The following is a 22,215-nucleotide window of genomic DNA, read 5'->3' on the forward strand; positions in this document are numbered from 1 at the left end:
ATTCATTCCATTTAATTGACTACTAATGGATTTCCATATATTAATCAACATATTTATGACATATAATTAAGTACACATATTATTCATCAACAATTTAATTTTTAATCTTATTATTATCGTCTATACAGACGTGCTTAATTATTAAATCTTAATTAATACACACATTGGTAACGTTTCATACCATATAATATGCTATTATTTATTTTTAACAAAAGCTATGAAAATTCTAAACCATAAATAATGGTATGCTTTGCTATTTATAATCTAAAGCAGGGTTTCCCTAACTTTTTCTCAAACGGAACAGTTTGTAAATCTAGAAATTTTCACGAAACACCTTGTTTATTTTATAGTATAGGTAAGAAAAACACATAATCAATAAAATTTTAAACATATGAGAAAAACATTCATTTAGTAATAATTGTAATCCTAGATTTTACATAAAACCTCTTAACTTTCGCGGAACATAATTTGGGAAACCCTGATCTAAGGTATAATGAAAAATAAATACAATTCCAAAAATGAAAATTGTTGAAATTTCTTCATAATTTATATAAAATAAGTGAAATTATTATTATTTGCAGCAGTTAAATTTTTTTATTTTATTAAAATGAAAATATTAAATTTTGTTTTTGACTCTTTTAATAAAGATTTTATTTATTATATATTTACAAACTGTGTTGTACTGTGATTTTACTTTATTCTTTTCTGATATTACAATAAAAAAATCATTTGAATATAGTGTACATATGTACAAAGGATTAATAATAATTTTAAAGAAAGTACTAAATTGTGAATTAAATGAGAAATTTATAAATTATTATCTTAAATGACCAGAATTAGATAAATATTTTAACCAAAATAAATTGTATGAAATTATAATCTTTGAATTGGGTAATTAGTTTACATTTTCAATTAATTATTTTTTTGTAAAACTTTCAAAAATAAGATTACAAATTATGTTATCTTATACTTAAATTAAAAATCTGACATTATAAATCTTAATATATTAAAATCTTTAGAAAGAAATCAAACAAGCAAATGATTAAAAAAATGTTATAGAAGAAAATCTTTGATAATGATTATACGTAACAAAATTCTTAAGAATCTTTCTAGTTCGTAATTAATATTAATTAAAATATGAGGTACATTATTTTAATCACCTTAATGAAATGCATGGGCTTGCATATTACGTAAAGCGGTATGCAGTTTCCCGCTTCTTCCTTTTCCCAGCATCTTTGTACATCCCATTTTTTTTGCCACAAGTAATTTAATATTCTACTCGCTCCCGTCTTTCCGTCCGCGTGACTGCAACGATGCTCGTGATTTATTACATAAAATCCCGTGATAGTATCAGCGTCAGCATCAGGAATCCGGGCAGCATTCGACAATATTATCCCCCTCTAATTAATTATTATCATACAGTAATTGGAAACAATGTTGGTGATATAGTTGTTTATCATATGCAATTTAATTTAATTAGGTTTTCATTATCCGGACAATAGCTACAGCAGTAATACAAATATCGTGTTTGTTTGTAGTATGAATAGATATGTATGGACCAAATTCAGTTTAATGAAACAAATTTTCAGGTCCATTCTCTCGCATAATAAACCTTTCCCCCTTCGAAATGAGATTGAAAATGCGTTCGTACATTTTATATATATATCAGCCTTAAATTTTCTCAGTTTTATATTCGAATTGCCAGCTCGTAGCTCGTAAAAGTCTCCTTTTGTCGTAACGTTTTGTATAAATATTGAAAAGGTATTTCTTGCGAGGAAATAAGAAACGCGGAGGAGCAAATATATATATAATAAAAAAAATGTAAAAAAAAATAAACTGGGGAAATAGTTTCGTCGAGTGGTGCTCTGATTCGAAGTGGAACGTTCCTATTCCCATTCGGTATTTTCCTCTTCGATTGCGACAGCAATCATTACCTAAAACCCATCCCCCCTTCGACTCGCAATCAATTTTAATGGAATATTGTTTCTGGGCAAACCGTCACGAAATTAATTTGTAATGTACACAGCGCATTTTTCATTCCGCTCAATTTGAATATCTATTTTCGGGTGGATGCGCCGGGCAATCAATTCCCTTAGCCGTCTCCGATTTCATATTCTCCCTCTCCGCAATACTCATACACACATATATATATATATACAATTTTTTTGTGTGTCGTACGGCTCTTATCGTCCGACACGCACGGAATACAATCTTCCACGGGATTTGCATAAAGTCCAAATAAATTCGTCCCAGGCCGAAAAACAGCGCTGAAATGTGCAAAACCAATTACCTTCCATCACCGTATCGCTCCGCCGAAAAGTTATGCATTTTCATTTCGCACCAGATGATGCAAAACAACCAAATACCCGTTGTCATTACATCATAGTTATATTTATGTACAATATATATTTTTTTTACTTTCTACGCTTTTATATTCTCTGCTTCGGAGGTTATTATAAATAACTCCCGACTCTTTTTGCTCCGCTCCGTCGACCCCAACGAACTTTGCTGAAAATAAGATACGAAGTGTACAAAAAAAATAAAGTCAGAACCCTAAACCGCACGATAAGCGCAAAAGTGGACAGCGATGTTTTCCTATTCTGATTTTTTTTTTAAAGCAATTATCGAATTATATTATTCGTTTACATTATCTATTACATACACTAGAGTATAATTATTGCAATTTCCTGCCGATTTTAAAAATTTATCTAATTTCTAGTGGCATAAATAAATTTAAAAAAAAACTGTTACACGAAGGGTCTATCAAAAGTTAGCTAAGTTATATTAAAAAAAAACAATATAAAAACAGTTTTATTATAATATTTTTAATTTTCATCCCTTTTTAATTTCTATTTATTTCAATACATTTTATAGTCAGTAGAGCCACCTTTCGAAACATTCCTCAAAATCAGCTTTTTGTAGCTTTTCAACTTTTAATTAATGATCTCTTCATTGCAACTAAAGACTCTTTACTTCATTTTTTTTTAAATTTAGGAAACAGCCAGAAATCACAAGGCGCTATTCGGTAGAATAAGGTGCTGGTCGAATTTCATTCATGCCAGGAATCGTGATGGAAAAAGTAGCAATGAAGTTCTCATTTTTTTCTGCTTTCCCAACAATTTTTTGAAAATTTGTAGTAATCAAGTTTATGTGTACTACTTAGCAGTTACCCTCTGATCAGTTTCGAGCGAGATAGCAGCTACAACTTTTACCCTGGTAAATCAAATTGACATCATCACTTTTGTTGCTGATTTTTTATGTCTGCTTTAACTTGAGGAATTTGCGCCTTCTGCCTTCCTTACCAGTGACCGCTGCTTGGTTTCCAGAAGATTCATCATGTGTTAAGATTTTACTAAAAGTGCTAGAATCCCCATATTCAAAATTTTCCAAGAAATATACGGCAAAACGAACATGTCCTTGATTTGGTCGTAATTCTAAATCGTTGAATCATTCACTCGCATATAAATTTTGGCATTCTCGGAAAATTTGCATAGGATTGAGTTGACGTCGAAATCCATAGAGAATGGCAAAACAATTTTGTGCCGTGTTGGTGGTGTAATTTCTACTAAAATTACATCACTAATCTTGCATTTTCTCCTATCCATTCTTACCTATCTTCTTGAAATTTTACATGAATTTAACAAATTGAGAAATAACTTTTGTTTTTTCAGAAACAAATGAATTAATGCTAATTTAGCAAACTTTTCCTAGACCCCTCGTACTTATAGCTTGCTAATTCAGAAATCAAAATCGATGATATGTTTATAATAATAAAAAATATGTAAATCCAATATATAAGAAACATTCTAATATAAATAATTAATAATCTGGCCTAAGGAATAATTATAAATATTACTATAAATAACAATATTTTATTGTTTTTATTAATTCTGAACAATATTTAAAAAGAAAATTAATTTAGTGAGTGTCAAACCAGGATTTTTTTTAACATTTTAATAGATCTTTAGTTACTATTTCTTTTACTTCTTTTCATTTTTTTTATAATTTCCTGCGATTCTCAATAAAGTAATTATAAATTTCCCGGAAACTTTTACCATAAATTATTACGTACAACATATTTAGTCATTCCCATGTCCCAATCGATACTTTCCCACGTCGATCTTAATACATTTATCTGCATTTGGTGCCGGAGGCTTCAACCCTTCTCGGGGTTCTCGGGACTGGGAAAGTTCGTGTGCCATGAGTAATTTACGGCCCGAAAAACCCGACTAACAATTCATTAATGCGTACGACATTCGTTTCGGAAAGAAAAGAGCAATTTCTTCGTTGAGGCACAGAATTTCCATTGTTTGATACCCATTTTGAGGCCACCCTTTATTTGTCTCTCTTTTATTATCCTCGTTAATCATAATTTTTATTTCACTCAATGGTGTGCTTTATGGCAATGTTTTATTACTCCTACTTGATTTATTTCAACATCACGTTTTCATTTTAAACAAACACAAGAAAATTAATATTATTATTTTTCTTTTACTAAATAAAATAAATTTATTTTAAGTTGTAAATATGTAATCATTAAATAATTCAAGTGTGAAATTTATTTTGTTTTGTGAAACTTCTTAATTTTATCTAAAAAATATAGCACAGTATACTTTTTTGGAATGAGTAAAAAAAGTATCTATAAAGGTTTATAATTAGTAAAGTTAGATTAAAATAGTGTTTAAGAAACTGGAAGCCAGTGGAAGTGTAGAAACTTTGTAACGCACTGAAATACAAGCTCCCTTTGTGAGCACAGGAAGGTGCATTTGGGAGGAAGAAAAATCCAAGAACAAAATGGTGTAAAGGAAGATAGTTTAGCTGTGGAATGGAGTGGAATTGAACTGAGGTAGAGAATGCGAAGCGCATGGAAGTATTTCTTGTTTTGTAGGAGTTATTAGTTTTCGGCGATGTTGCGCGAGAAAAGGTGCGAAATAATAAATCATACCTTGCAAGAAGGGCAGAAGTTTGCACATAACTTCGCCGAAGACAAAGTCTCGCAGGAGGGCACCGATGAGCGTGAAGGGCATGCAGAGGACGCCCAGTAGTAAATCAGATATGGCCAAGTTCAGCAAGAATAAGTTGGTTATCGTTCGCATCCTTTGATTCTGTACCTGCAAAACACGATAATGCGAAACCTTTTATGTAGATTGGATAGAAAAGGGTCCCCTCACCCCGTCCATCCGTCGAGGAGGACGATGGCCTGAGGGTGTCTGCGGCGACGGCGAAGACGCACCTCAGCCGTATCCCCTCGAAATTCCTCCGGGGTGAGGAATGATCCCCAATAATAGTAATCAATCAATAACAACATTTCGACCGATTCTTAAATCTCGATCTCTTTCATCCCAGTTGCTTAGCATGCAAAAAGCGTTAAACTAACCTATAATCTGAAACCCTCCATAAGAGAGCCAGAGAATTGAAGGAAATGGAAAAGAAGATAAAAACAGTAAAAATAGCAAGAGTGGCGGTGGTGAAATCATGCGCTATTTCGAAAACTTCTTTGATCTACAAAGATTATACGCAATTGAGCAAAATAAAGCGGAGGTGGCGGGTTTTGTGAATGAATGAGTGGACGGATTGAAGATAACATTCGGAGGGGCGAAATACATTTGGCAAATATTTGTATTCCAATTTATTTGCGCCCTAATCACGAAATATATGGCGCGACTTTTCGCGTGATCCCTTTTTGGCGCGCTGCAAACATTGTCCCACACGGAATGGGTAATTAAATACGAATCAGATTTATCGGGAATCCTTTTGCATTATTCACCAACACCTGGACGAGCCTCTCGCATTATATTTTTTTTGGTTCACTTCATTTCCACAAACTCAGCCTAATAAATCAAACGTGACCTTCGATTTAACAGTACACACCTTATATAACATTCACTAAATATTATACAAAACTACATAAAAAATATTGTTTTTAATAATTAAGGATTAAATTATGTAAGATGATTTGAAAAACGAAAGTTTACAAGTTAATATTTCCAGAAAAACACCTCAGAATCAATGCTTCCATTGATGTCTCGATAATGTATTTGTCAATATAATAAGAATTACATAATTATTTAAAAAAAAATCGTTAATAATTCCAAATATTTTATAAAATCCATATAGAAAAAAAAATAGAAACAAGGCATCATCTTTATGTAAGTAATTTTTAATTGTTTTTAATTTCGTTCTTAAATTGATATATTTTTTACAAAAATGAGCAAATATAAAATTAAATTTAACTATAATTGACATAAATATGAAATAAAAAATATTGATTTGTATTGAAAAGATGTTGTACTTCAATATTGAATTGTTTCTATTTTTTTCAAAATGCAATTGAATTACATAAATTTCTATGCTAGACAGTTTTTATTTTCAAACGTATTTGATAAATTTTAATTTAAAGTAAGTAAAATATGTTGGTAAATACAATTTAATTATGTTATAACAAATTATAATTGATTTATTGTACAAAATAAAGTATTTTTAGAAATAATAGAAAACCTCAATAGTGTTTACTGATTTTCCAATAGGGTGTCGTTTAATGTTTATGTTTCTTGAGTTTCCTTTATCGATTCGGGTCGGCTAAGATAAATAGTAAATAATGTACTCCGCAATAAAGAAAATAAGAGAAAAAAAAGCATAAAATAAAGATTTACTGAACATCAACATACCATTATCTACGAAAAACAAGCTATATAAAATAACGTCCTGGTGGTTGTTTTCTCAAAGATTTCCTCGTTACTTTTTATATTTAAAATACACATTTGCGTATCGATTTTCCATTTTTTTTTTCAAAAGAATTATTATGATTGTAATAAAATAAAACTAAAGAGGAAATTAATTTAATATACATATCATACATACCAGAGTGACGATCACTAATGTGTTCCCAACGACAGCGAGCAGGAATATCACGGTGTACAATGGTATCTGCACTTTCCCCATTTCGTACCATTGCGAAACACTAGCTGCTCCGAGCAGGCCGTCACCGTCAGAAGTAGCATTTAATGTCCCATTCGACACCTCCAAGAAACTCAGATTCGCCTCCATGTCGAGATCACATTATCTCCACCCCAATGCTACGCGTCCAAGTGAGAGGAACAAAAAAAAAGTATGAGAGAGAACCCGACGAAAGAAAATGAGAAAAAAGTGAAGAAAGAGAAGAAAAAAAGGACGTGCGATCGCTTGAGATATCAGGGGGCGAATCGGGGGAGCGAAAAACTTAATTAACCACGAAAGTGAAATTTTTCAAATAACTCGGCGCGAACTTTCTAATTGGACATACACGGTTTATTATATCAAGAAAATAAAAATGTTGCCCCGTCGGTGGATGGCAGGAAATCGCGAACGTGTTTATTGTCACCTCGTAATTGGCTACATATTTACTTGGTAGCAATAATGCTTAATTGAAGCACGTCTGAATGAAATTAAAAGCCATTCAACACACGAGCTCCAAATAAACTTCAATTAAACGCGTAGACAAGTGCCGTACGAGACGTAATAAAAATTGAATTAGTCCATACTACAAATATTAATTGCTAATTTAACGCTCAACTTGAAATCATTGAAGCTATATTAAAGTTCTAACTAAATAAAAATTCAATATTAAATTACTCATTTTTTATTATAATAAAATTATGGCAATCAAATATTTATTTATTTTTTAATTACCTTTAATTATAATATTTATTTTCCTATTTTATTTCCTAATAAAATGTGAAATAATTCTCGATATTAACTAATATCAACTCACGTGAATTCACTTCAAATATGATATATTTATATATAAATCAAATAAATCTTTTGAATTGAAATTAATTGGTATTCATATATTCTATTTAATATTTCGGTAAAGTTTTGCAAAGAGTTGGCGTTTGAAATGTTTTGGGCGCGCAACAGTTTACTGTGACCGTTTGAAAGCGTCGCAAACGACTGAAATCGAAAGCTTTCGACGCGGGGCGTCGCGACGCCAGCGCGCTTCCAGCGGATCCCGTCGCCGGCGTCGTCGTTTCGGCCGCCTCTTCCTAAAACCAGCGGAGGATCACTCGACAACCGCGGGGCTTATTTGTGAATGCGGCGCGAACTGAAAAACAGGCCTCGTTTCGGATCGAGGTGTTTGGTAAGAGGAGAGAACAGAAAAACATAAAAATAAATAAGGGCTGAAAAGAGAAGAATAAGATGAAAAAAGAAACTAAATATTGTGGTGCGGGGGAAAAACCTGGGGATTGGGGAAGAGAGTGGCTCAAAACGCATATTCGCACACTCGAGAAACCGTTTGATGTTCTCACATGCCGTTATTATTATCATCTTCTTTCTATATTTTTTTTGTCACCATCTCTCTATCCACTCAACCGCTTCTTTCTGCTAGTCCTCCAAGGGCTGTTATTGAATTGTTCAATGTTTATGCCCAAATATTTTATTACATACGTGGCAAAAGCATTACGTTACGTGGTACATTCTATAACAAAATACAGCATAAGTCGGTTATTGCGATCACATTGATTATAATAACCGAAGAGTTTATTTTTATTCTTTTAGATCTATGCTGATTTAGAATCTATTGATAAAAAAAAACTATTGTCATAGTGATAGACACAATTATTATTTGACTGAAATTTGAGACAATATTTTTTAAATATTTTCTACTACTTTCAGAATCACTTGAACCATACTATACAATATTTATGAAATAAATTTTATTAAAATAGATATGATTTCTTTTAAGTCTAGGTTTTATATATAAAGTTTCTATAAAGTATTAAGTAATAACAAATATAAATGTATTATTTGACAGATATTTGAATCAAATTTGAGTTATTTATCCAAATTAGGCATAAATAAAGAACTGACTATAGTTTTTTCCCGACTTTTTTTAAATTTATAGAAATCTAGAGTATTTGAAGAAATCACAAAAAATTAACAATAGTTAATTTACAATTTGTATGGAATTACAACACTGTCAGATACATATCACAAGAAATATTTTGAATTGAAATCACTGAAGTATTTCAGTATTAGATAATTCACAGAATTCCTCAACTATCTAAGCGCAATTAAGACTACCTTAGCACGCAGAGAATGTATCAATCTGAATGACAGCACAAATGTAAATCGTTACGTAATTCGGTCTAGGTGCGCATAAAAATTAATTAAAAGTGAGTGGATATCACTGAGCTCTGTGCAATTTTCACTTGACTTAGTGTGGTCTGTCGGCATGAAAATCGCGAAATTATTTAAATTTAACTAGAATTTTATCTCGCGGACGGTTGCGCAACGCCACCGCAGCAGCAGCAGCATCATCATCCGCACCGAACTGAACTTCTGCCGACGAGTATCGTAATTTTTTTGAAACTGTAAAGTTATGAAAATTATCGTGTAATTCGCCTCATATGGAAAGTTGCGAAGCGGAGCGAAAATGCTGATTGGCATAGGAAAAACAGAATGTGCGAAGAGTTTGCACTGGTTTAATAAATGTGAATAGTTTTATCACTTGAGTATATATTACAAAAAAACAATAGTAAATTAATTATGTATTAATTTATAGACCAAATATAAACATTTTTTTTCTGGTTTTCTTTACTGAAAATGTTCGTATTGTCTATAACAGAAGTGGACAAACTGTAGCTCGCGAGCCGCATGCTAACTAATAAATAAAATATTATATATAAAGTGTCAGACAAAAAATAAGAACACTCGTTGACATTCAATACCATAATAATTTTTTTCCTAGGGCAACTTTTATTTCAAATATTTTTATTGGAGAAGAGTATGGCATGGTTGCAACGCAGTAGCTGAATACATTTTGGAGATTTCCCCGGCGAATGTTAAAGCGAAGCTTGTGAAGGTGGACAATAAAATAAGTACAGTGGAATAAAATGTTTTTTTTTTAAGATTAGGATGAAATTTATGTATTATTGGTAATACTTAAACCAAAGGTATTTACATAAATTAAACGTAAAACAAGAATTAGTAATAAAACTACGAAATGAGTGCCAAAATATGCACCAAATAGCAAAAACTGTTGAAAGATCTTCTGCATTTGTTTATCAAATCTTATTACAACTTAGACGTGATTCCAAAAGAGGTAAGCCTCTCAAAAATACAAATGCAGACGACAGTCGCATAAAAATTGTGTTAAGTTAGAAATGAGACAGAGGTTCAAATTTGTGCTTGATCAGTAAGAAGACGAAAATAGGTTTTATAGAAGAACATCGAAAGTGTCGCATCGAGTTTGCACAAATTGTCTAGCCACTAATCTAACTTTTTACTACAATTTGTAATTTTCAAAAATTTATGTTTATTATTATTTCATTATTTATATAACACAAAATGAAGTTATATTTATATTATATTTTCTATTAGAATTTACATAACTTCAATCACTTTTAATAAAAATAGATATGCCGACTCCAAGTTTCATCCTCATTATTGCTCTGCGCACGATTCGCACATAACTTTCAAGTCGATAATTGTAATCCAAGAGTTTCTTCAAACAAAAAAAACTAATAATAGAATTACGTAATATCATAATTACAGAAAAATCCTTATTTTTTTCTTTAATAACTAATTTTTTTCTTAAATAATATTTATTTTCATTAAAATACTTTTATAAGGCCAGAAATAATTATTGCTGTATTGAGTTTTTATTTTGTAATTTATTGCTGAAATATTTATTATTATTATTAAATTTGAACTAAAAATTATTACGAATATTATATAAATAATAAAGCATAAATTTGGAGCGTATTTTACTTTTAAGGAAATTTACGTCTGTCGCAAACATGAATTATTTACTACTTTATGTTAAAGCAGTGCAATTTTCTTTATCCCGTAAACTTTATATTTTGGTCGTCGTATTTATTTAAAATTTAAAAATATCATTACTATTTCATTGCTTATAAATTTACATTAACTATTATCTCTCTTGAAAGAAAAATTCTATTTTATAGCAAGGAAAGTTTTACATTATGAAAGTTTAGATAGTTTCAACGATTTGCTTCGTCTCTGCATATAGCATATATGAACAACGAGTCCGATTTAATGGTAATTTACTTTACATGCAGAGTTTTTTATGTTGTTGTTGTAATTTAAGTTGTTTGTACAGCAGCACGTGTCCATTATATTTTATTTTAACGCAATTACTGTGTCATGAATAGCGACTACATAAACACATTATCCAGTAGGCTAATGTAGCTAGTTATTTGGTTTAAAAAAAATATCAAATGAAAGGGAATTGTTTATTATTATTTGTTTGTATAAATCTCATTGTTGATTTACTCAATAAATCATTTCTATTACATAATGATTACTGATATAGATATTTTTATATATTATTTATATAAAAAAGAAAAATAGATTATTTGTTTGTATAAATCTCATTGTTGATTTACTCAATAAATCATTTCTATTTCATAATGATTACTGATATAGATATTTTTATATATTATTTATATAAAAAAAGAAAAATAGATTAACTTAGAAAGTTTAAAATAATATGAGAGGAGAAAATGAGAACCTTTTAGTTTCAAACATAGAAAATTTTTATTAATACTCAACTTACATACAAAGTAAAATCACATTTTAAGTAAGTACTACGGATGGGTCATAATGACCCACTTAATATTTTTTTAAATTCACATTCTATTGTTATGCAGAAGCAAAACAGTCGCGGTAGTTATTTTATTTTAGAGTTTATTTCGGGTCAAAGTGACCCCTTTATACCCAATACGTTCTAGAAATATCATCATTATTTGGATTTTAAGGTAGAATAATTTTGGTTTACCATGTACCAAAACGAGGAAAATCAGTAATGTATGTATACAAAAACACCTGATATCATACATTTCTCTAATGAGACTAAAGCAGATGAGGATGTACTCGATGGAAAATGTGGCAATGGCTTTGTTTCATTATCTATTAAGTATCGCTGGTGTCAACAGTAAAGTTATATATGAATCCTCGGCATTGGGAAAGAAGAATTCTAGGTATCTTTCATAAGCAAGTAGTACGTGCGTTGTGTGAACCATATATATTTGATCAAATGTGCAACCAAAAGATTTCCCAAAATTTTAAAATTGCAAATATCATGCAGGTTAAAATTCCTATTAAAACACAACCTAATGAACGGATTCCTACATACAAAAGAAAGAGGTGTTGTTTGTCCAAGACCGACAAGAAAACAGCAACGTTTTATGACAAAAGACCATTTTGTTCTACTTCGAGCAATAGAAATGATATACATTTAAGTGATGATAAATACATTCATTAAATAATAAGTATTAATACGTTTTTGTTGAAAAGAATAATAATTTCTTCTATTTTATTTATATATTTAAAAAAAGGTCATTTTGACCCATAGATAGTACTTGTGTATATATAAGTCTAGAGTTAGTTGTTTCTCCTTTTTTTTCTTTCATTTAAAATTTTCTTAATCTAAGTTATTTCGCTTAACACTTCTTTCTAAATCCGGAGTATTTTTGTTAACCAGATTTTCTAATTCTTCCACCGAAAAGCTATGAATGTAGAAGATCATTCAATAATTTTAACATCCTTTTCATCGACATTTTTGAAACCTATTGATTGAAGTAATTGATGTTGTTATAATACATGTAATATTATATCAATTTAATGGATGTGAACCGGTGTCGTATTCCTCGAGCAAATCCTTAGGTAATATCATCAAAATTATGATGCCATTACGTCGAGCCATCGGTATGAATAAAAGCCTCCGGTAATGTATCTTAAACAGCTTGAATCCCGAAAACGCAATCGGCCCGATAAAAGGAATTTATTCAAATCGTTCCATCCATAAAGACTTAGCGCAATGTACAATAGAGAGTGAGTTCTCCATACTCCATCCGGGATTGCAAGTAAACATATTGTTGTTTCCGAATGGAATGGAATTTACGACCGCATCGGCAGTATCAGTAAACAACGATTTCCGTATATAAATATAAATATTTAAAGCGGACCCGAAGTTGATTTGAATTTCTTCAGACCGAGCCGACATAAAACCCAATGGCCGTACGTAAATATCGCAACGAAACAGGATAAAATAGCGTAACGCTCCTAGACTAAATTCAATCCATTGCGTTTCACCATTTATACACATGTAAGAAGTGGAATTGAATATTACTCATGCACTTAAAATACACATTGAACATCTTCAATTCGCATTCACTTTAATCAATGTATGTATATACACTGGAAATAGTACATTTTATTTACGTATTATTTACATTGAGGATGTGATGAAATGAATATAACAGTTTTGTTACTATTACATAAAACCCTAAAGAACAAATTGTATTATAATAATAGACACTTGATTTCTAATTATACTAAGACTTCAAAAAAAGATTCCTGGACTCCATATAATGAATCAAAGGGTTCAAATTAAGGGTGTATTGTGTGCGATTAAAACGGCCCTACGAACCAAAGGGACCCACATTTCATGGGTCCATCGATTTCAAATTAGTTTAAGTCCTGGGTCCCACACATTCGATTATATAGTCCATGAACTTTGATCGCAAAAGGGCCCATTCACTTCTTGTTTTGCCACTACTTTTATAGTAACATCTTTTTATATTACATTAAAAAATATACTTTTTTTGTATAAAAATCAATATCATTTTTAATTTTGTATAAAATTAAACACAATTAAAGTATTTGTAAGATATGTTAATAAATTGCTTAAAAATCGGGGATGCATTAAGTGCAATAAATACGGGCCCACGGACCAAAGGGGCCTACATCATGCAAAGAACAAGTTTTATTTTAATAATAGAGTCTTGATAACTAAGGCAAAATTCACATTTTGGGCCCACAATTTCAAATAAGCTTATGTCCATTAAAAGTCCATGAACTTTGTTCGTAATTACACTCATCCACTTTTTTGTTTAGCCACTGCTTTTATAATTATTTCAATTCTGTATAAGAATTTTAGATCTCTTTTGTATTAAATCAATATTATTTTAAATTTGATTTAAAATTGAACAAAATAATAAATTACTTCAAATTTCATACAAAATTATATGATTTATGCTATAGTTTATATAATGTATACAGTTCCGAAATTACTGATTGTTAAAAAGTGGCAAGGGAATATCGGAGATGAATATGAGAAGCGAAAAAATAGAAGGGTAAGCTAAAAAATGTTAGAGATGAGGGTTTGGTTTTGAATATTTTATGAATTAGCAGAGTTTGAAATGAATAGGAGCGGCGCGGACTATCGAAATCTTAAGGGCTCTGCGTTCGCAGAGAGTGAATAATTTATGGACGTAAGGGGGCTGTTCGGGAATTTTTGAAGGGCTGGAGGGGCTGCGAGGGCCCGATCCCTCCCGCCGTAATTTACACGTTTAGTTAATCAAACTCACAGCGATCCTCCGGAGCGGGCATAAATATCGGCATCGGCACTGTTCCACCTTCTGAGGAGTTCTTGTCTGAGGGTTAATTTGAAGTTTATGTAGTGAAAAAAACTACCGCCAAACCAACCGACACAACAGAATTTAGAGCCCATGTCTCGCGCCACCCAACCCAGACCCAACCGAATCAGAGTTTATTATGCCATTATGCCAAATCTCTTTAATGAAGGACGTTCACATCTATATATACACACTTTTTTCTTCTCTTGTATCCTTGTCTCATCTTACCATCGCGGCCGTATCCTGCATAAATTAATTAAACGTTTTACTTAATTCGGGGTCGGCGCGAAAGTTTCGTTCGTCCGTCCGTTTTATTTGATGGATGCGTCGGGTGTATTACGCATTGAAATCCATTCATATTTCTATTTACGTAAGAAAGGATCCAAATGGGAAATGATTACGTTTTGAATGACAATGGTTGTGCGCTCCATGTATGTGTATAGAGAAGGTTTTCGGTGCGGTGCGTACACAGCATGCAAAACTTCTCATCTTTAGGTCCATATCGATCCCTCACGTCGGCATTCGAAGAGGAGCCAATTCTTATAGGTTCTACACGCAAAAGAGGATAAATGCACCATTTTATTTAATTGGAGGACCAATGGAGGCGGCAGCTCAGTTAAATAAGCTGGCATCCTTTTTTTAACATTTTCCAGAAGATAACGCAGCCCTGAGACGGTATAATTACCATTGTAATTGCCTATTTACCACTTCTGTTTTCTTTTTTTTTATTATAAAGCCTATATATAACATGCCTTATTACACAATATAATTGAGATATATTTAGCCCATGGATTTAAACTAAAGCTTCACATACAATTTAAAATTTACAAAATTATAACTTTATTATACTTTATAATATCAAAGTTTATTGATATTAAAGTTCTGAAAATTAATTTTCTTGTATTTTATTTGTTCATTTGATAAAAATTAGTAAACACAAGACATATGATCATCGAACAATGACTGCAAAAAAAAACATCAAACTTGCAATAAGTGTGGAGCATATCATAGCTGAAACAAGCACCACCAACTTGGCAATAAGGTATCAATACTTTGGAGAAAGTAACCATACTGTCTCCAAATATAAAAATAAAGATACAAAACACAAGGTCGATGAATTTTGCAAAACGTTTAAAGTCCAATGTATTCACACACCAATATTGTTGTAGATACTTACAAAGATGAAATCAATACTAAAATTTATACAAAAATATAATTTTTATGTCTCGAAGGTTATATGGTAACAAACTGAATCTACATGTGAAGAACTTCTTAGAGAAAATCAATAAAATACACACATTCAAGATGATACGATACAAAATTAAATTTTTTAATGTATATTTGTAAAAAAAAAACTTAATGTTTATAAGAAATAAAAATAAATTAAAAAAAAACTCTATTGTCGTTTTTTTAGTTAAAATTAGAAGGAAATCTTTTTTTTCAAAAATTTCACCTAGAAATGAAGTTATTATTTAAAATTGGATTATTATGTATAATCACTATGACTATGATATATATATATATATATATATTAATGTGCAAGATTTACTTACGATGTTTATCTCCAGTTGCGTATCCTCTGCAAGACAATAAACTTTGGTATTATCAAAGGGTTGGAAGGGATGGAACGATGTTGATGTTGTGAAACACACATATATTTATCGAAATATACATGAGTGGGTTTGGGGACTTTTGGAGATAAATATATTCAACCCTGTTACGTTAATTCTAGCATGAACATCCCAATTGAATGAAACGATTGCTTACCGATAATACTGCCTAATATTATACTTGCAAAAGTTTATTTTTTCTATTGATTTTAACACAATTCATTGAAAATTAGAATTTGATATGCAAAATCTATATTTTAAATAAATTATACTTCAAATATTTTTAAACATTTTATTTCAATATAATAATTAATTAAAAAAGTACATTCATTTATAATAATTAAAAGTTTAAATCAGAAAATTTTCTTTGAAGAGAAAATAAAATAGAAATTGTTACAATTAATTTACATCAATTAATTGTATAAAATTATTTTATTTAATGAATATATGGAAACAATTCAAAATAATATAATTATTTTATATTTAAATTAATAGATTAATAAAGGAAAATAAATAAAATTTACTCTTTAAATTAAAAAACATGAATTGCATTTTAGTATTTGAAATCTGTAAATTAAAACAAAAACCGGCGCATCCACCAAACCAATTTCAGTCCAATACAAAAGTACATATTAATTCCATCCATGTATTCAGTATCATTCGCATTTTGTTCACGAGTCTATTCAAATAATAATTACCACAACGTTTACTATTGTATATTTTTTGTACATACAAAAATTTACCATTCGACGTTTAAATTTTTCCACGGATTAAAATCGAATTAAATAATACTTTACGGTTCAGCTGCGCCGCTAGTTTTTTTGTTATGTTTCTGTTATTTTTTTTCATACATTGGGAGCAAATAAAAACACAACAGAGTTAAAATAACAATGGCTAACGCGTTTTTCGTTCATTTATTTTTGTGTACCTTTTTTTTGGCTTTTTATTCGAACGAATATTTGCGATCGCCGCAAATCAAAGCCATAATACGTTCATTAATGCGTGTTTTTTGTTTTGTTTCAGCTTTGGAAATAAAATGTGTGCAAAGAGGGGGAGCAATTATTTCGACTGATAAATCGCGGAGTTCGTGAAGATTGATGAAGCTCGTGTCGTGTATAAAATTACGGGTATGATAATGAAGCAAACCGGAGGGAGAATTAATATCTGTTGTTTAGGGGTTGGCGGAGGGTGTAAAATGGTGAAAAGTTGCAATTGTAGTTTTCGGCGGTGGGGGAGGGGGACGTTGGTGATTGGCGCGAAAAACAATTTTCTACTATCGGAATGGATCGACGCGTGTCAATCATAAGTCGACGGGGTTTACAAATCGCACAGGAGGGCGAAAGGGCTTAATCGAAATTGAATCAGTTTTCCATCAATAGAGTGGAATTAATTCTCACCCCCAATTTTTGCTCTCTCTCTTTCTTTCTCTTTCTTTCTCTCTCTCTTTCCTTCAGTTTGATGTGTTTCCTCTGGAACCGAAGATCGTTTTGAGGAGCCTCTGCTTTTCCACCCCTTCGAAATGAAATTAATTTTCTTTCGGCTATCGAATTAAATATCAAAAACACGAAATCGGAATTCGTTTGGCAAACAATATTTGCGTTTGAATCGATTTAAAAATTTCGTCAGACGCTAATCAATTCGTGTGATGTTTTTAAAACTGTTAAATTTTATTAGTCAATTATAATTATTAAAATTGTTAAAGAATATAAACGTTTTTAGCTTCTAGTGGACTTATACCAGTATAATAACATATTTCAAAAAGATATTTATTTGAAACTATATTTTTAATTAATACTCATTTCTGTAGCAAACTTTATTATTTTAACGGATTTTAAATATAAACTATTTAAACTTAAAAACGAAAACTGAATTGGTTGAGAATTACTACAATATTGACATTTCGCTATTGTTCATGCTCTGACCATGTTTATCCTCATCTCATTCTTACACAGCTATGTACTTATTTTTTTTTGAGTGTGTATATACAATTCTCTTTTCTTTTTCTTATATTTCTCCTACAACGCCCTCCGGCGTTCGCCAACAACCGAACTGAATGAATTGAATTTTCCATTCAAAGGGGAATTTAATTTTAGTCCCTCTCAAACAAAGGACGCCCTCGTCGCTCGGGATACTTACTTACATCTATATATATATACGAATAATATACACGGGACCAATCCTTCGGCATCCGAAACGGTGGGCCTTAAGTCACACAAAACAATTACATTTCGGCTCATTGCTTTCGCTTCGACCCTCTTTTCTTCATAATTATTAATATTTAATTATAGCAAGAGCTGCGGAAAAGTGAGAAAAAATAAAAAGTTGACGCGGATAGTGATGACACAGCTTACATTCATAATAAGAATCTGCAGTTTTGTAAAATTTACTATTTTTAGATATTATTTGTAATCAATTTGAATGTAAATCTATTCACATAAAATCCCACAAAACTTGGATTTGATGAAAATTTATCAACAAAGTTTCGTTTTAAACAATGAAGATAAATGTAACTTGATGACTTTTATAAATTGAGAAATAAATCCTAGTAGTAATATGCGTAAATATTTGCATGATTACTCAATCTATAAACTATGTTGTAGTTTTTATGTGAAATTTTTATAATTTTATGGAAATTTTAATTTGATAATTTAAATGCACAATACGACTTTCATGAGATGGATCAGAGCCGGATCAATTTAGTAAAAGGCCGGATCAGGCCTGTTGACAACTTGTATGTATGTTTAAATAATACATTACGTCATTATTACATATTACCATATTAGTATTAATTTGAAGAATTGATCATCAAATTTATTGACAAATTTGAAGTATTAAGTAATCAAGATATTTGTTTTTTACGGCTGAGAATGTGAAACTCTATAATGAAGGATAGTTGGTTAATAATGTAATAACTTAAAGTTCATTAGAGCGGCGGTTAACAAGAATGGTGTGGTGTTTATCCCGTAAATACCGCTTTGCCGCCTTCAACCGCCTCTATTCACATTCTTGGCCGTAGCAACCTCCGACAACATTAATGTCATTGTTAATAATAATCTTCCGTTGCAAGGCAAGAGGTGTGGGTCGGCTGTTTTGCATTCTCAACAATGGCAAATTAAAACTGATTCGAAAGCCGTAACGGAGAAAAGTTGGCTACGTGCCCTGCTTCCCCGATGCGTCCTCATTTCCACCCCCCTTTTCAGCATCAGAAACAAAACGAACGGTGGATGCAAATCTGCTAGTCGTATAAAAAGCGGAATGTGCGTGTCTGTTAGTGATGTCTAATTAAGTTTCGGGTTTTGGAATGTCTTCTCGAATGTGCGCCACGAAATTGCTCATTTATTTTAAAAACCAACATGGTAATCTACATATATTTCCCATATATACAATTTCATTTCCATTTGCAGTTGAATTATTCGGGCTAACATTAATCGGGGCTGGAGGGTTACGGGGTTGATCCAATCACCGCTAATTCGAATAAATTAAGTACGTTTTAGTAAGAGGGTTAGTGGGGTAGATGGCGGGACGGGTCGGCTAGTGCGGACTCGAACCCCGTCTGTTCCTTCGATAAATCCGTTTGCTCCATCTAGTGAACCTTGGCTCTAGGCTCGAGACGAATGTTGAATCCTCCGGAAATCTTAAGGATAATATCACCTTGCAGGTTGAAATCAGCCTCGGTCACGTCCGAATGAATTCTGTAATTCCTCACGATGGTCGAGAGGAGAACCTTCAGCTTAAGCATAGCGTATTTCCTACCTACATTACACAAAACGCAATATAAATAACAAACAATTATAGTAAATTATTAAAAATACATACCAACGCAACTCCTTGGACCAGCGCTGAATGGAACGTAGCTGTAGTAATGTCTCTCCTGGCATCTCTCTGGCAAGAAGTTATCAGGATTGAAGACATCAGGGTTCGGGAAAGAGTCGGGTCTTCTGTGCAGAAGTGCTTGAGCAACGACGACAGTGGCGCCAATTGGCAGAGTGTAATCACCGGAGCTTAATTTGACTTCTTCTTGCAACAATCTAGCGATGATTGGTACTGGTGGGTACATCCTCAAAGTTTCCATGATCACACGCTCCAAGTACTTCATTTCCAAAGTATCGGCGAAGGTGCATGGACGGTCAGATTTCTGGAATATTTCCTCAATCTCCTGATGGACTTTCTCTTGAACGTCCTTATGGATTCCCATTAAGCACAGGGCAAAACTGGAACCAGCAGCGGTGGTGTCATGACCTTCAAACATAATGGTGTTCACTTGATCCAAAACTTCCTTCTCAGTGAAATCGACATCTTCACGCTGAGCATTGGCAGTCAGCTGATCCAAGAAAGCCAAACGTTTCTTCTCTCCAACATCATTATCATCGATTTCATCCAAATCATCACGCACGTATCTGAAACCCGAATCTTCAACGACATCTTCCTCCTGCTTTTCAACCTTCTCCACCTTCTCGAAAGAACTATCTCCGCTTGCCATCTTCTTGACATATTCGGTCTTCTTGCTCTTCACTACGCGAGTCGTCAAATTCATGATGACCTTCAATAACTTGCTATGATCGATGGCCATCTTTGTCTTTTGGAAAATGTACTCGGGCTTCAACCAAACTTTGTAATGGCGTCTGTGCAAGATGTCGCACAGCTTCATCACAGCCATAGCATAGTTAAAACCGGTCTCTTCGCTACGTGGCTCCTTGTATCCCATAGCAGTTTCTATATAACAAAGAATTCATTACATATTAATTTTAATTCAAATATATAAGTAATTACCCAAAAGGATATCAACGGTGGTTCCGCTCATGTACTCGTGACAATCGAAAGTGTGGCCGATTTCTTTCTTCATCTTCTCCACAACCTTCAAGCTGTTTTGGTAGAAAGTCGGGATGAAGTTCTTCAAGATACTTTGATGGAAAGTGGGCGCAATCATTTTCCTGTGGTGCTTCCATTTGGCCCCTGTTTACACACACGAACCAATGACAATTAGATGGAATAATTAATTCAAATAAATACTTATTTGAATAGAAATGAGTTTGCTATTTTGGAACGTAATCTAATAAATTTAGTTGTTTTGTTTTTGCAGGAAACAATGATTCTATACATTTTCATGCGTTTTTAATAGTCATTTCCTGTGCAAATTGTGATTTGCCATTTGTTTTAATTTTCACTGCTCAAAAGTCAAAACAACATCAATGTCAAAATTAATTACTATTATGGTGACGTTAAATCAATCAATTGCATTAAGTAAATTATAATTAGTTAATTATTAAAAATTATATACCAGTGCTAATAAGTAATCCGTTTCCAAACCATGGTTTGAAGACGGAATATTCTGTGGACTTGTCGATGTGTACAGAGCTGCTGAGGATGGTCTAATAATTAAAAATAGTAAATTATTACACAATTTGTTTATTTGCATAAGATATACTTACTTCAACATCAGCTGGGTGGTACAAGAAAATGATGAGTCTAGGTCCGAACCAAGCCTTGACGATATCATCGTAACCTTCCCTCATTTTAATAGCCAATTTGTACATATCTGTAACAGTTGATACTTAATTTCTATACATACTCAACTTGTATGGTTTTACTTACCAACGGGTTCAGCGTGGATGGTTTTAAAACTTGTAAGGACCATAGTTTTAGTGGATGGTCCAGGAATTTTGGAAGCCAACTGGATTTGCCTGAAGAATTTCCTGCCATAGGTGTAAACGAAGAGAAATCCAAAGATGAAGAGTAGGAAGTAAATGGTGTTACTATCCGCCGAAGCGGCGGATACCTTTGTCGAAGCAGTCATCTTCTGCACAAACCAAAAGAAAAAAAGGTTATTCACGAATATTCACAAATATTAAACTTTAAAAACCTACTTTCAGTTAGTTCACACAAAGCGGTGTGTGAACTGAATGCATCTACAGTTCCAATACCATCACCCTTTATACCGTCCTAAAATATGGTAAATTATGAGCGATTGTCTGCGTAGATTTTATTTTTCCGATATTTGTTATTCTTTTCATTGCATTCTCTATAAACCATGACTAGCACGATCACGGAAGCAATTTAAATTGAATGGTGCATTTTTAATAAATCAAAACAATGTTTTAAGTAAGTTATAAATTTCAAATTTTTAAATGCATCGATTTCAATGATTAGAGATTAGAGTATATTGTGTGGAGATTGGGTTGCCTGGA

At 32.0% G+C, this 22,215-nt stretch overlaps 2 protein-coding genes across 2 annotated transcripts in view; both read right to left on the minus strand.

The window, feature by feature from the left end:
* Positions 1-7,689, minus strand: part of LOC108560300 (cholecystokinin receptor-like) — a 61,781-nt gene extending 54,092 nt beyond the window's left edge. The window contains exons 1-3 of the mRNA XM_017917786.1: positions 7,669-7,689; positions 6,862-7,076; positions 4,946-5,111 (exon numbers count right to left, since the gene is read on the minus strand). Of these exons, the coding sequence (XP_017773275.1) occupies positions 4,946-5,111; positions 6,862-7,047 (352 nt within the window). The 5' untranslated portion in view covers positions 7,048-7,076; positions 7,669-7,689. The remainder of the gene's footprint in view (positions 1-4,945; positions 5,112-6,861; positions 7,077-7,668) is intronic.
* An 11,657-nt stretch (positions 7,690-19,346) lies between these two features.
* LOC108560445 (cytochrome P450 4g15-like) lies at positions 19,347-21,986 on the minus strand. Its single transcript, XM_017917999.1, has 7 exons — positions 21,895-21,986; positions 21,623-21,827; positions 21,460-21,566; positions 21,309-21,399; positions 20,801-20,983; positions 19,847-20,743; positions 19,347-19,783 (listed from the first exon to the last, which is right to left on the minus strand). Exons 2-7 carry the CDS (start codon positions 21,822-21,824, stop codon positions 19,614-19,616), a joined length of 1,650 nt encoding a protein of 549 aa, XP_017773488.1. The 5' UTR covers positions 21,825-21,827; positions 21,895-21,986; the 3' UTR covers positions 19,347-19,613.
* Positions 21,987-22,215: the final 229 nt, after the last annotated feature.

This window comes from Nicrophorus vespilloides, unplaced genomic scaffold (genome assembly GCF_001412225.1).
Source record: "Nicrophorus vespilloides isolate i.1.1-1 unplaced genomic scaffold, Nicve_v1.0, whole genome shotgun sequence".
Taxonomy (NCBI): Eukaryota; Metazoa; Arthropoda; class Insecta; order Coleoptera; family Silphidae; genus Nicrophorus; species Nicrophorus vespilloides.

Coding starts and splice junctions, on each gene's coding strand:
- LOC108560445 (XM_017917999.1), bottom strand. CDS start 21,824: ATGACTGCTTCGACAAAGGTATCCGCCGCTTCGGCGGATAGTAACACC. Junction 21,400..21,459: donor ACCACCCAGCTGATGTTGAA/GTAAGTATATCT, acceptor TTTAATTATTAG/ACCATCCTCAGCAGCTCTGT. Junction 20,744..20,800: donor CACCGTTGATATCCTTTTGG/GTAATTACTTAT, acceptor TTTGTTATATAG/AAACTGCTATGGGATACAAG.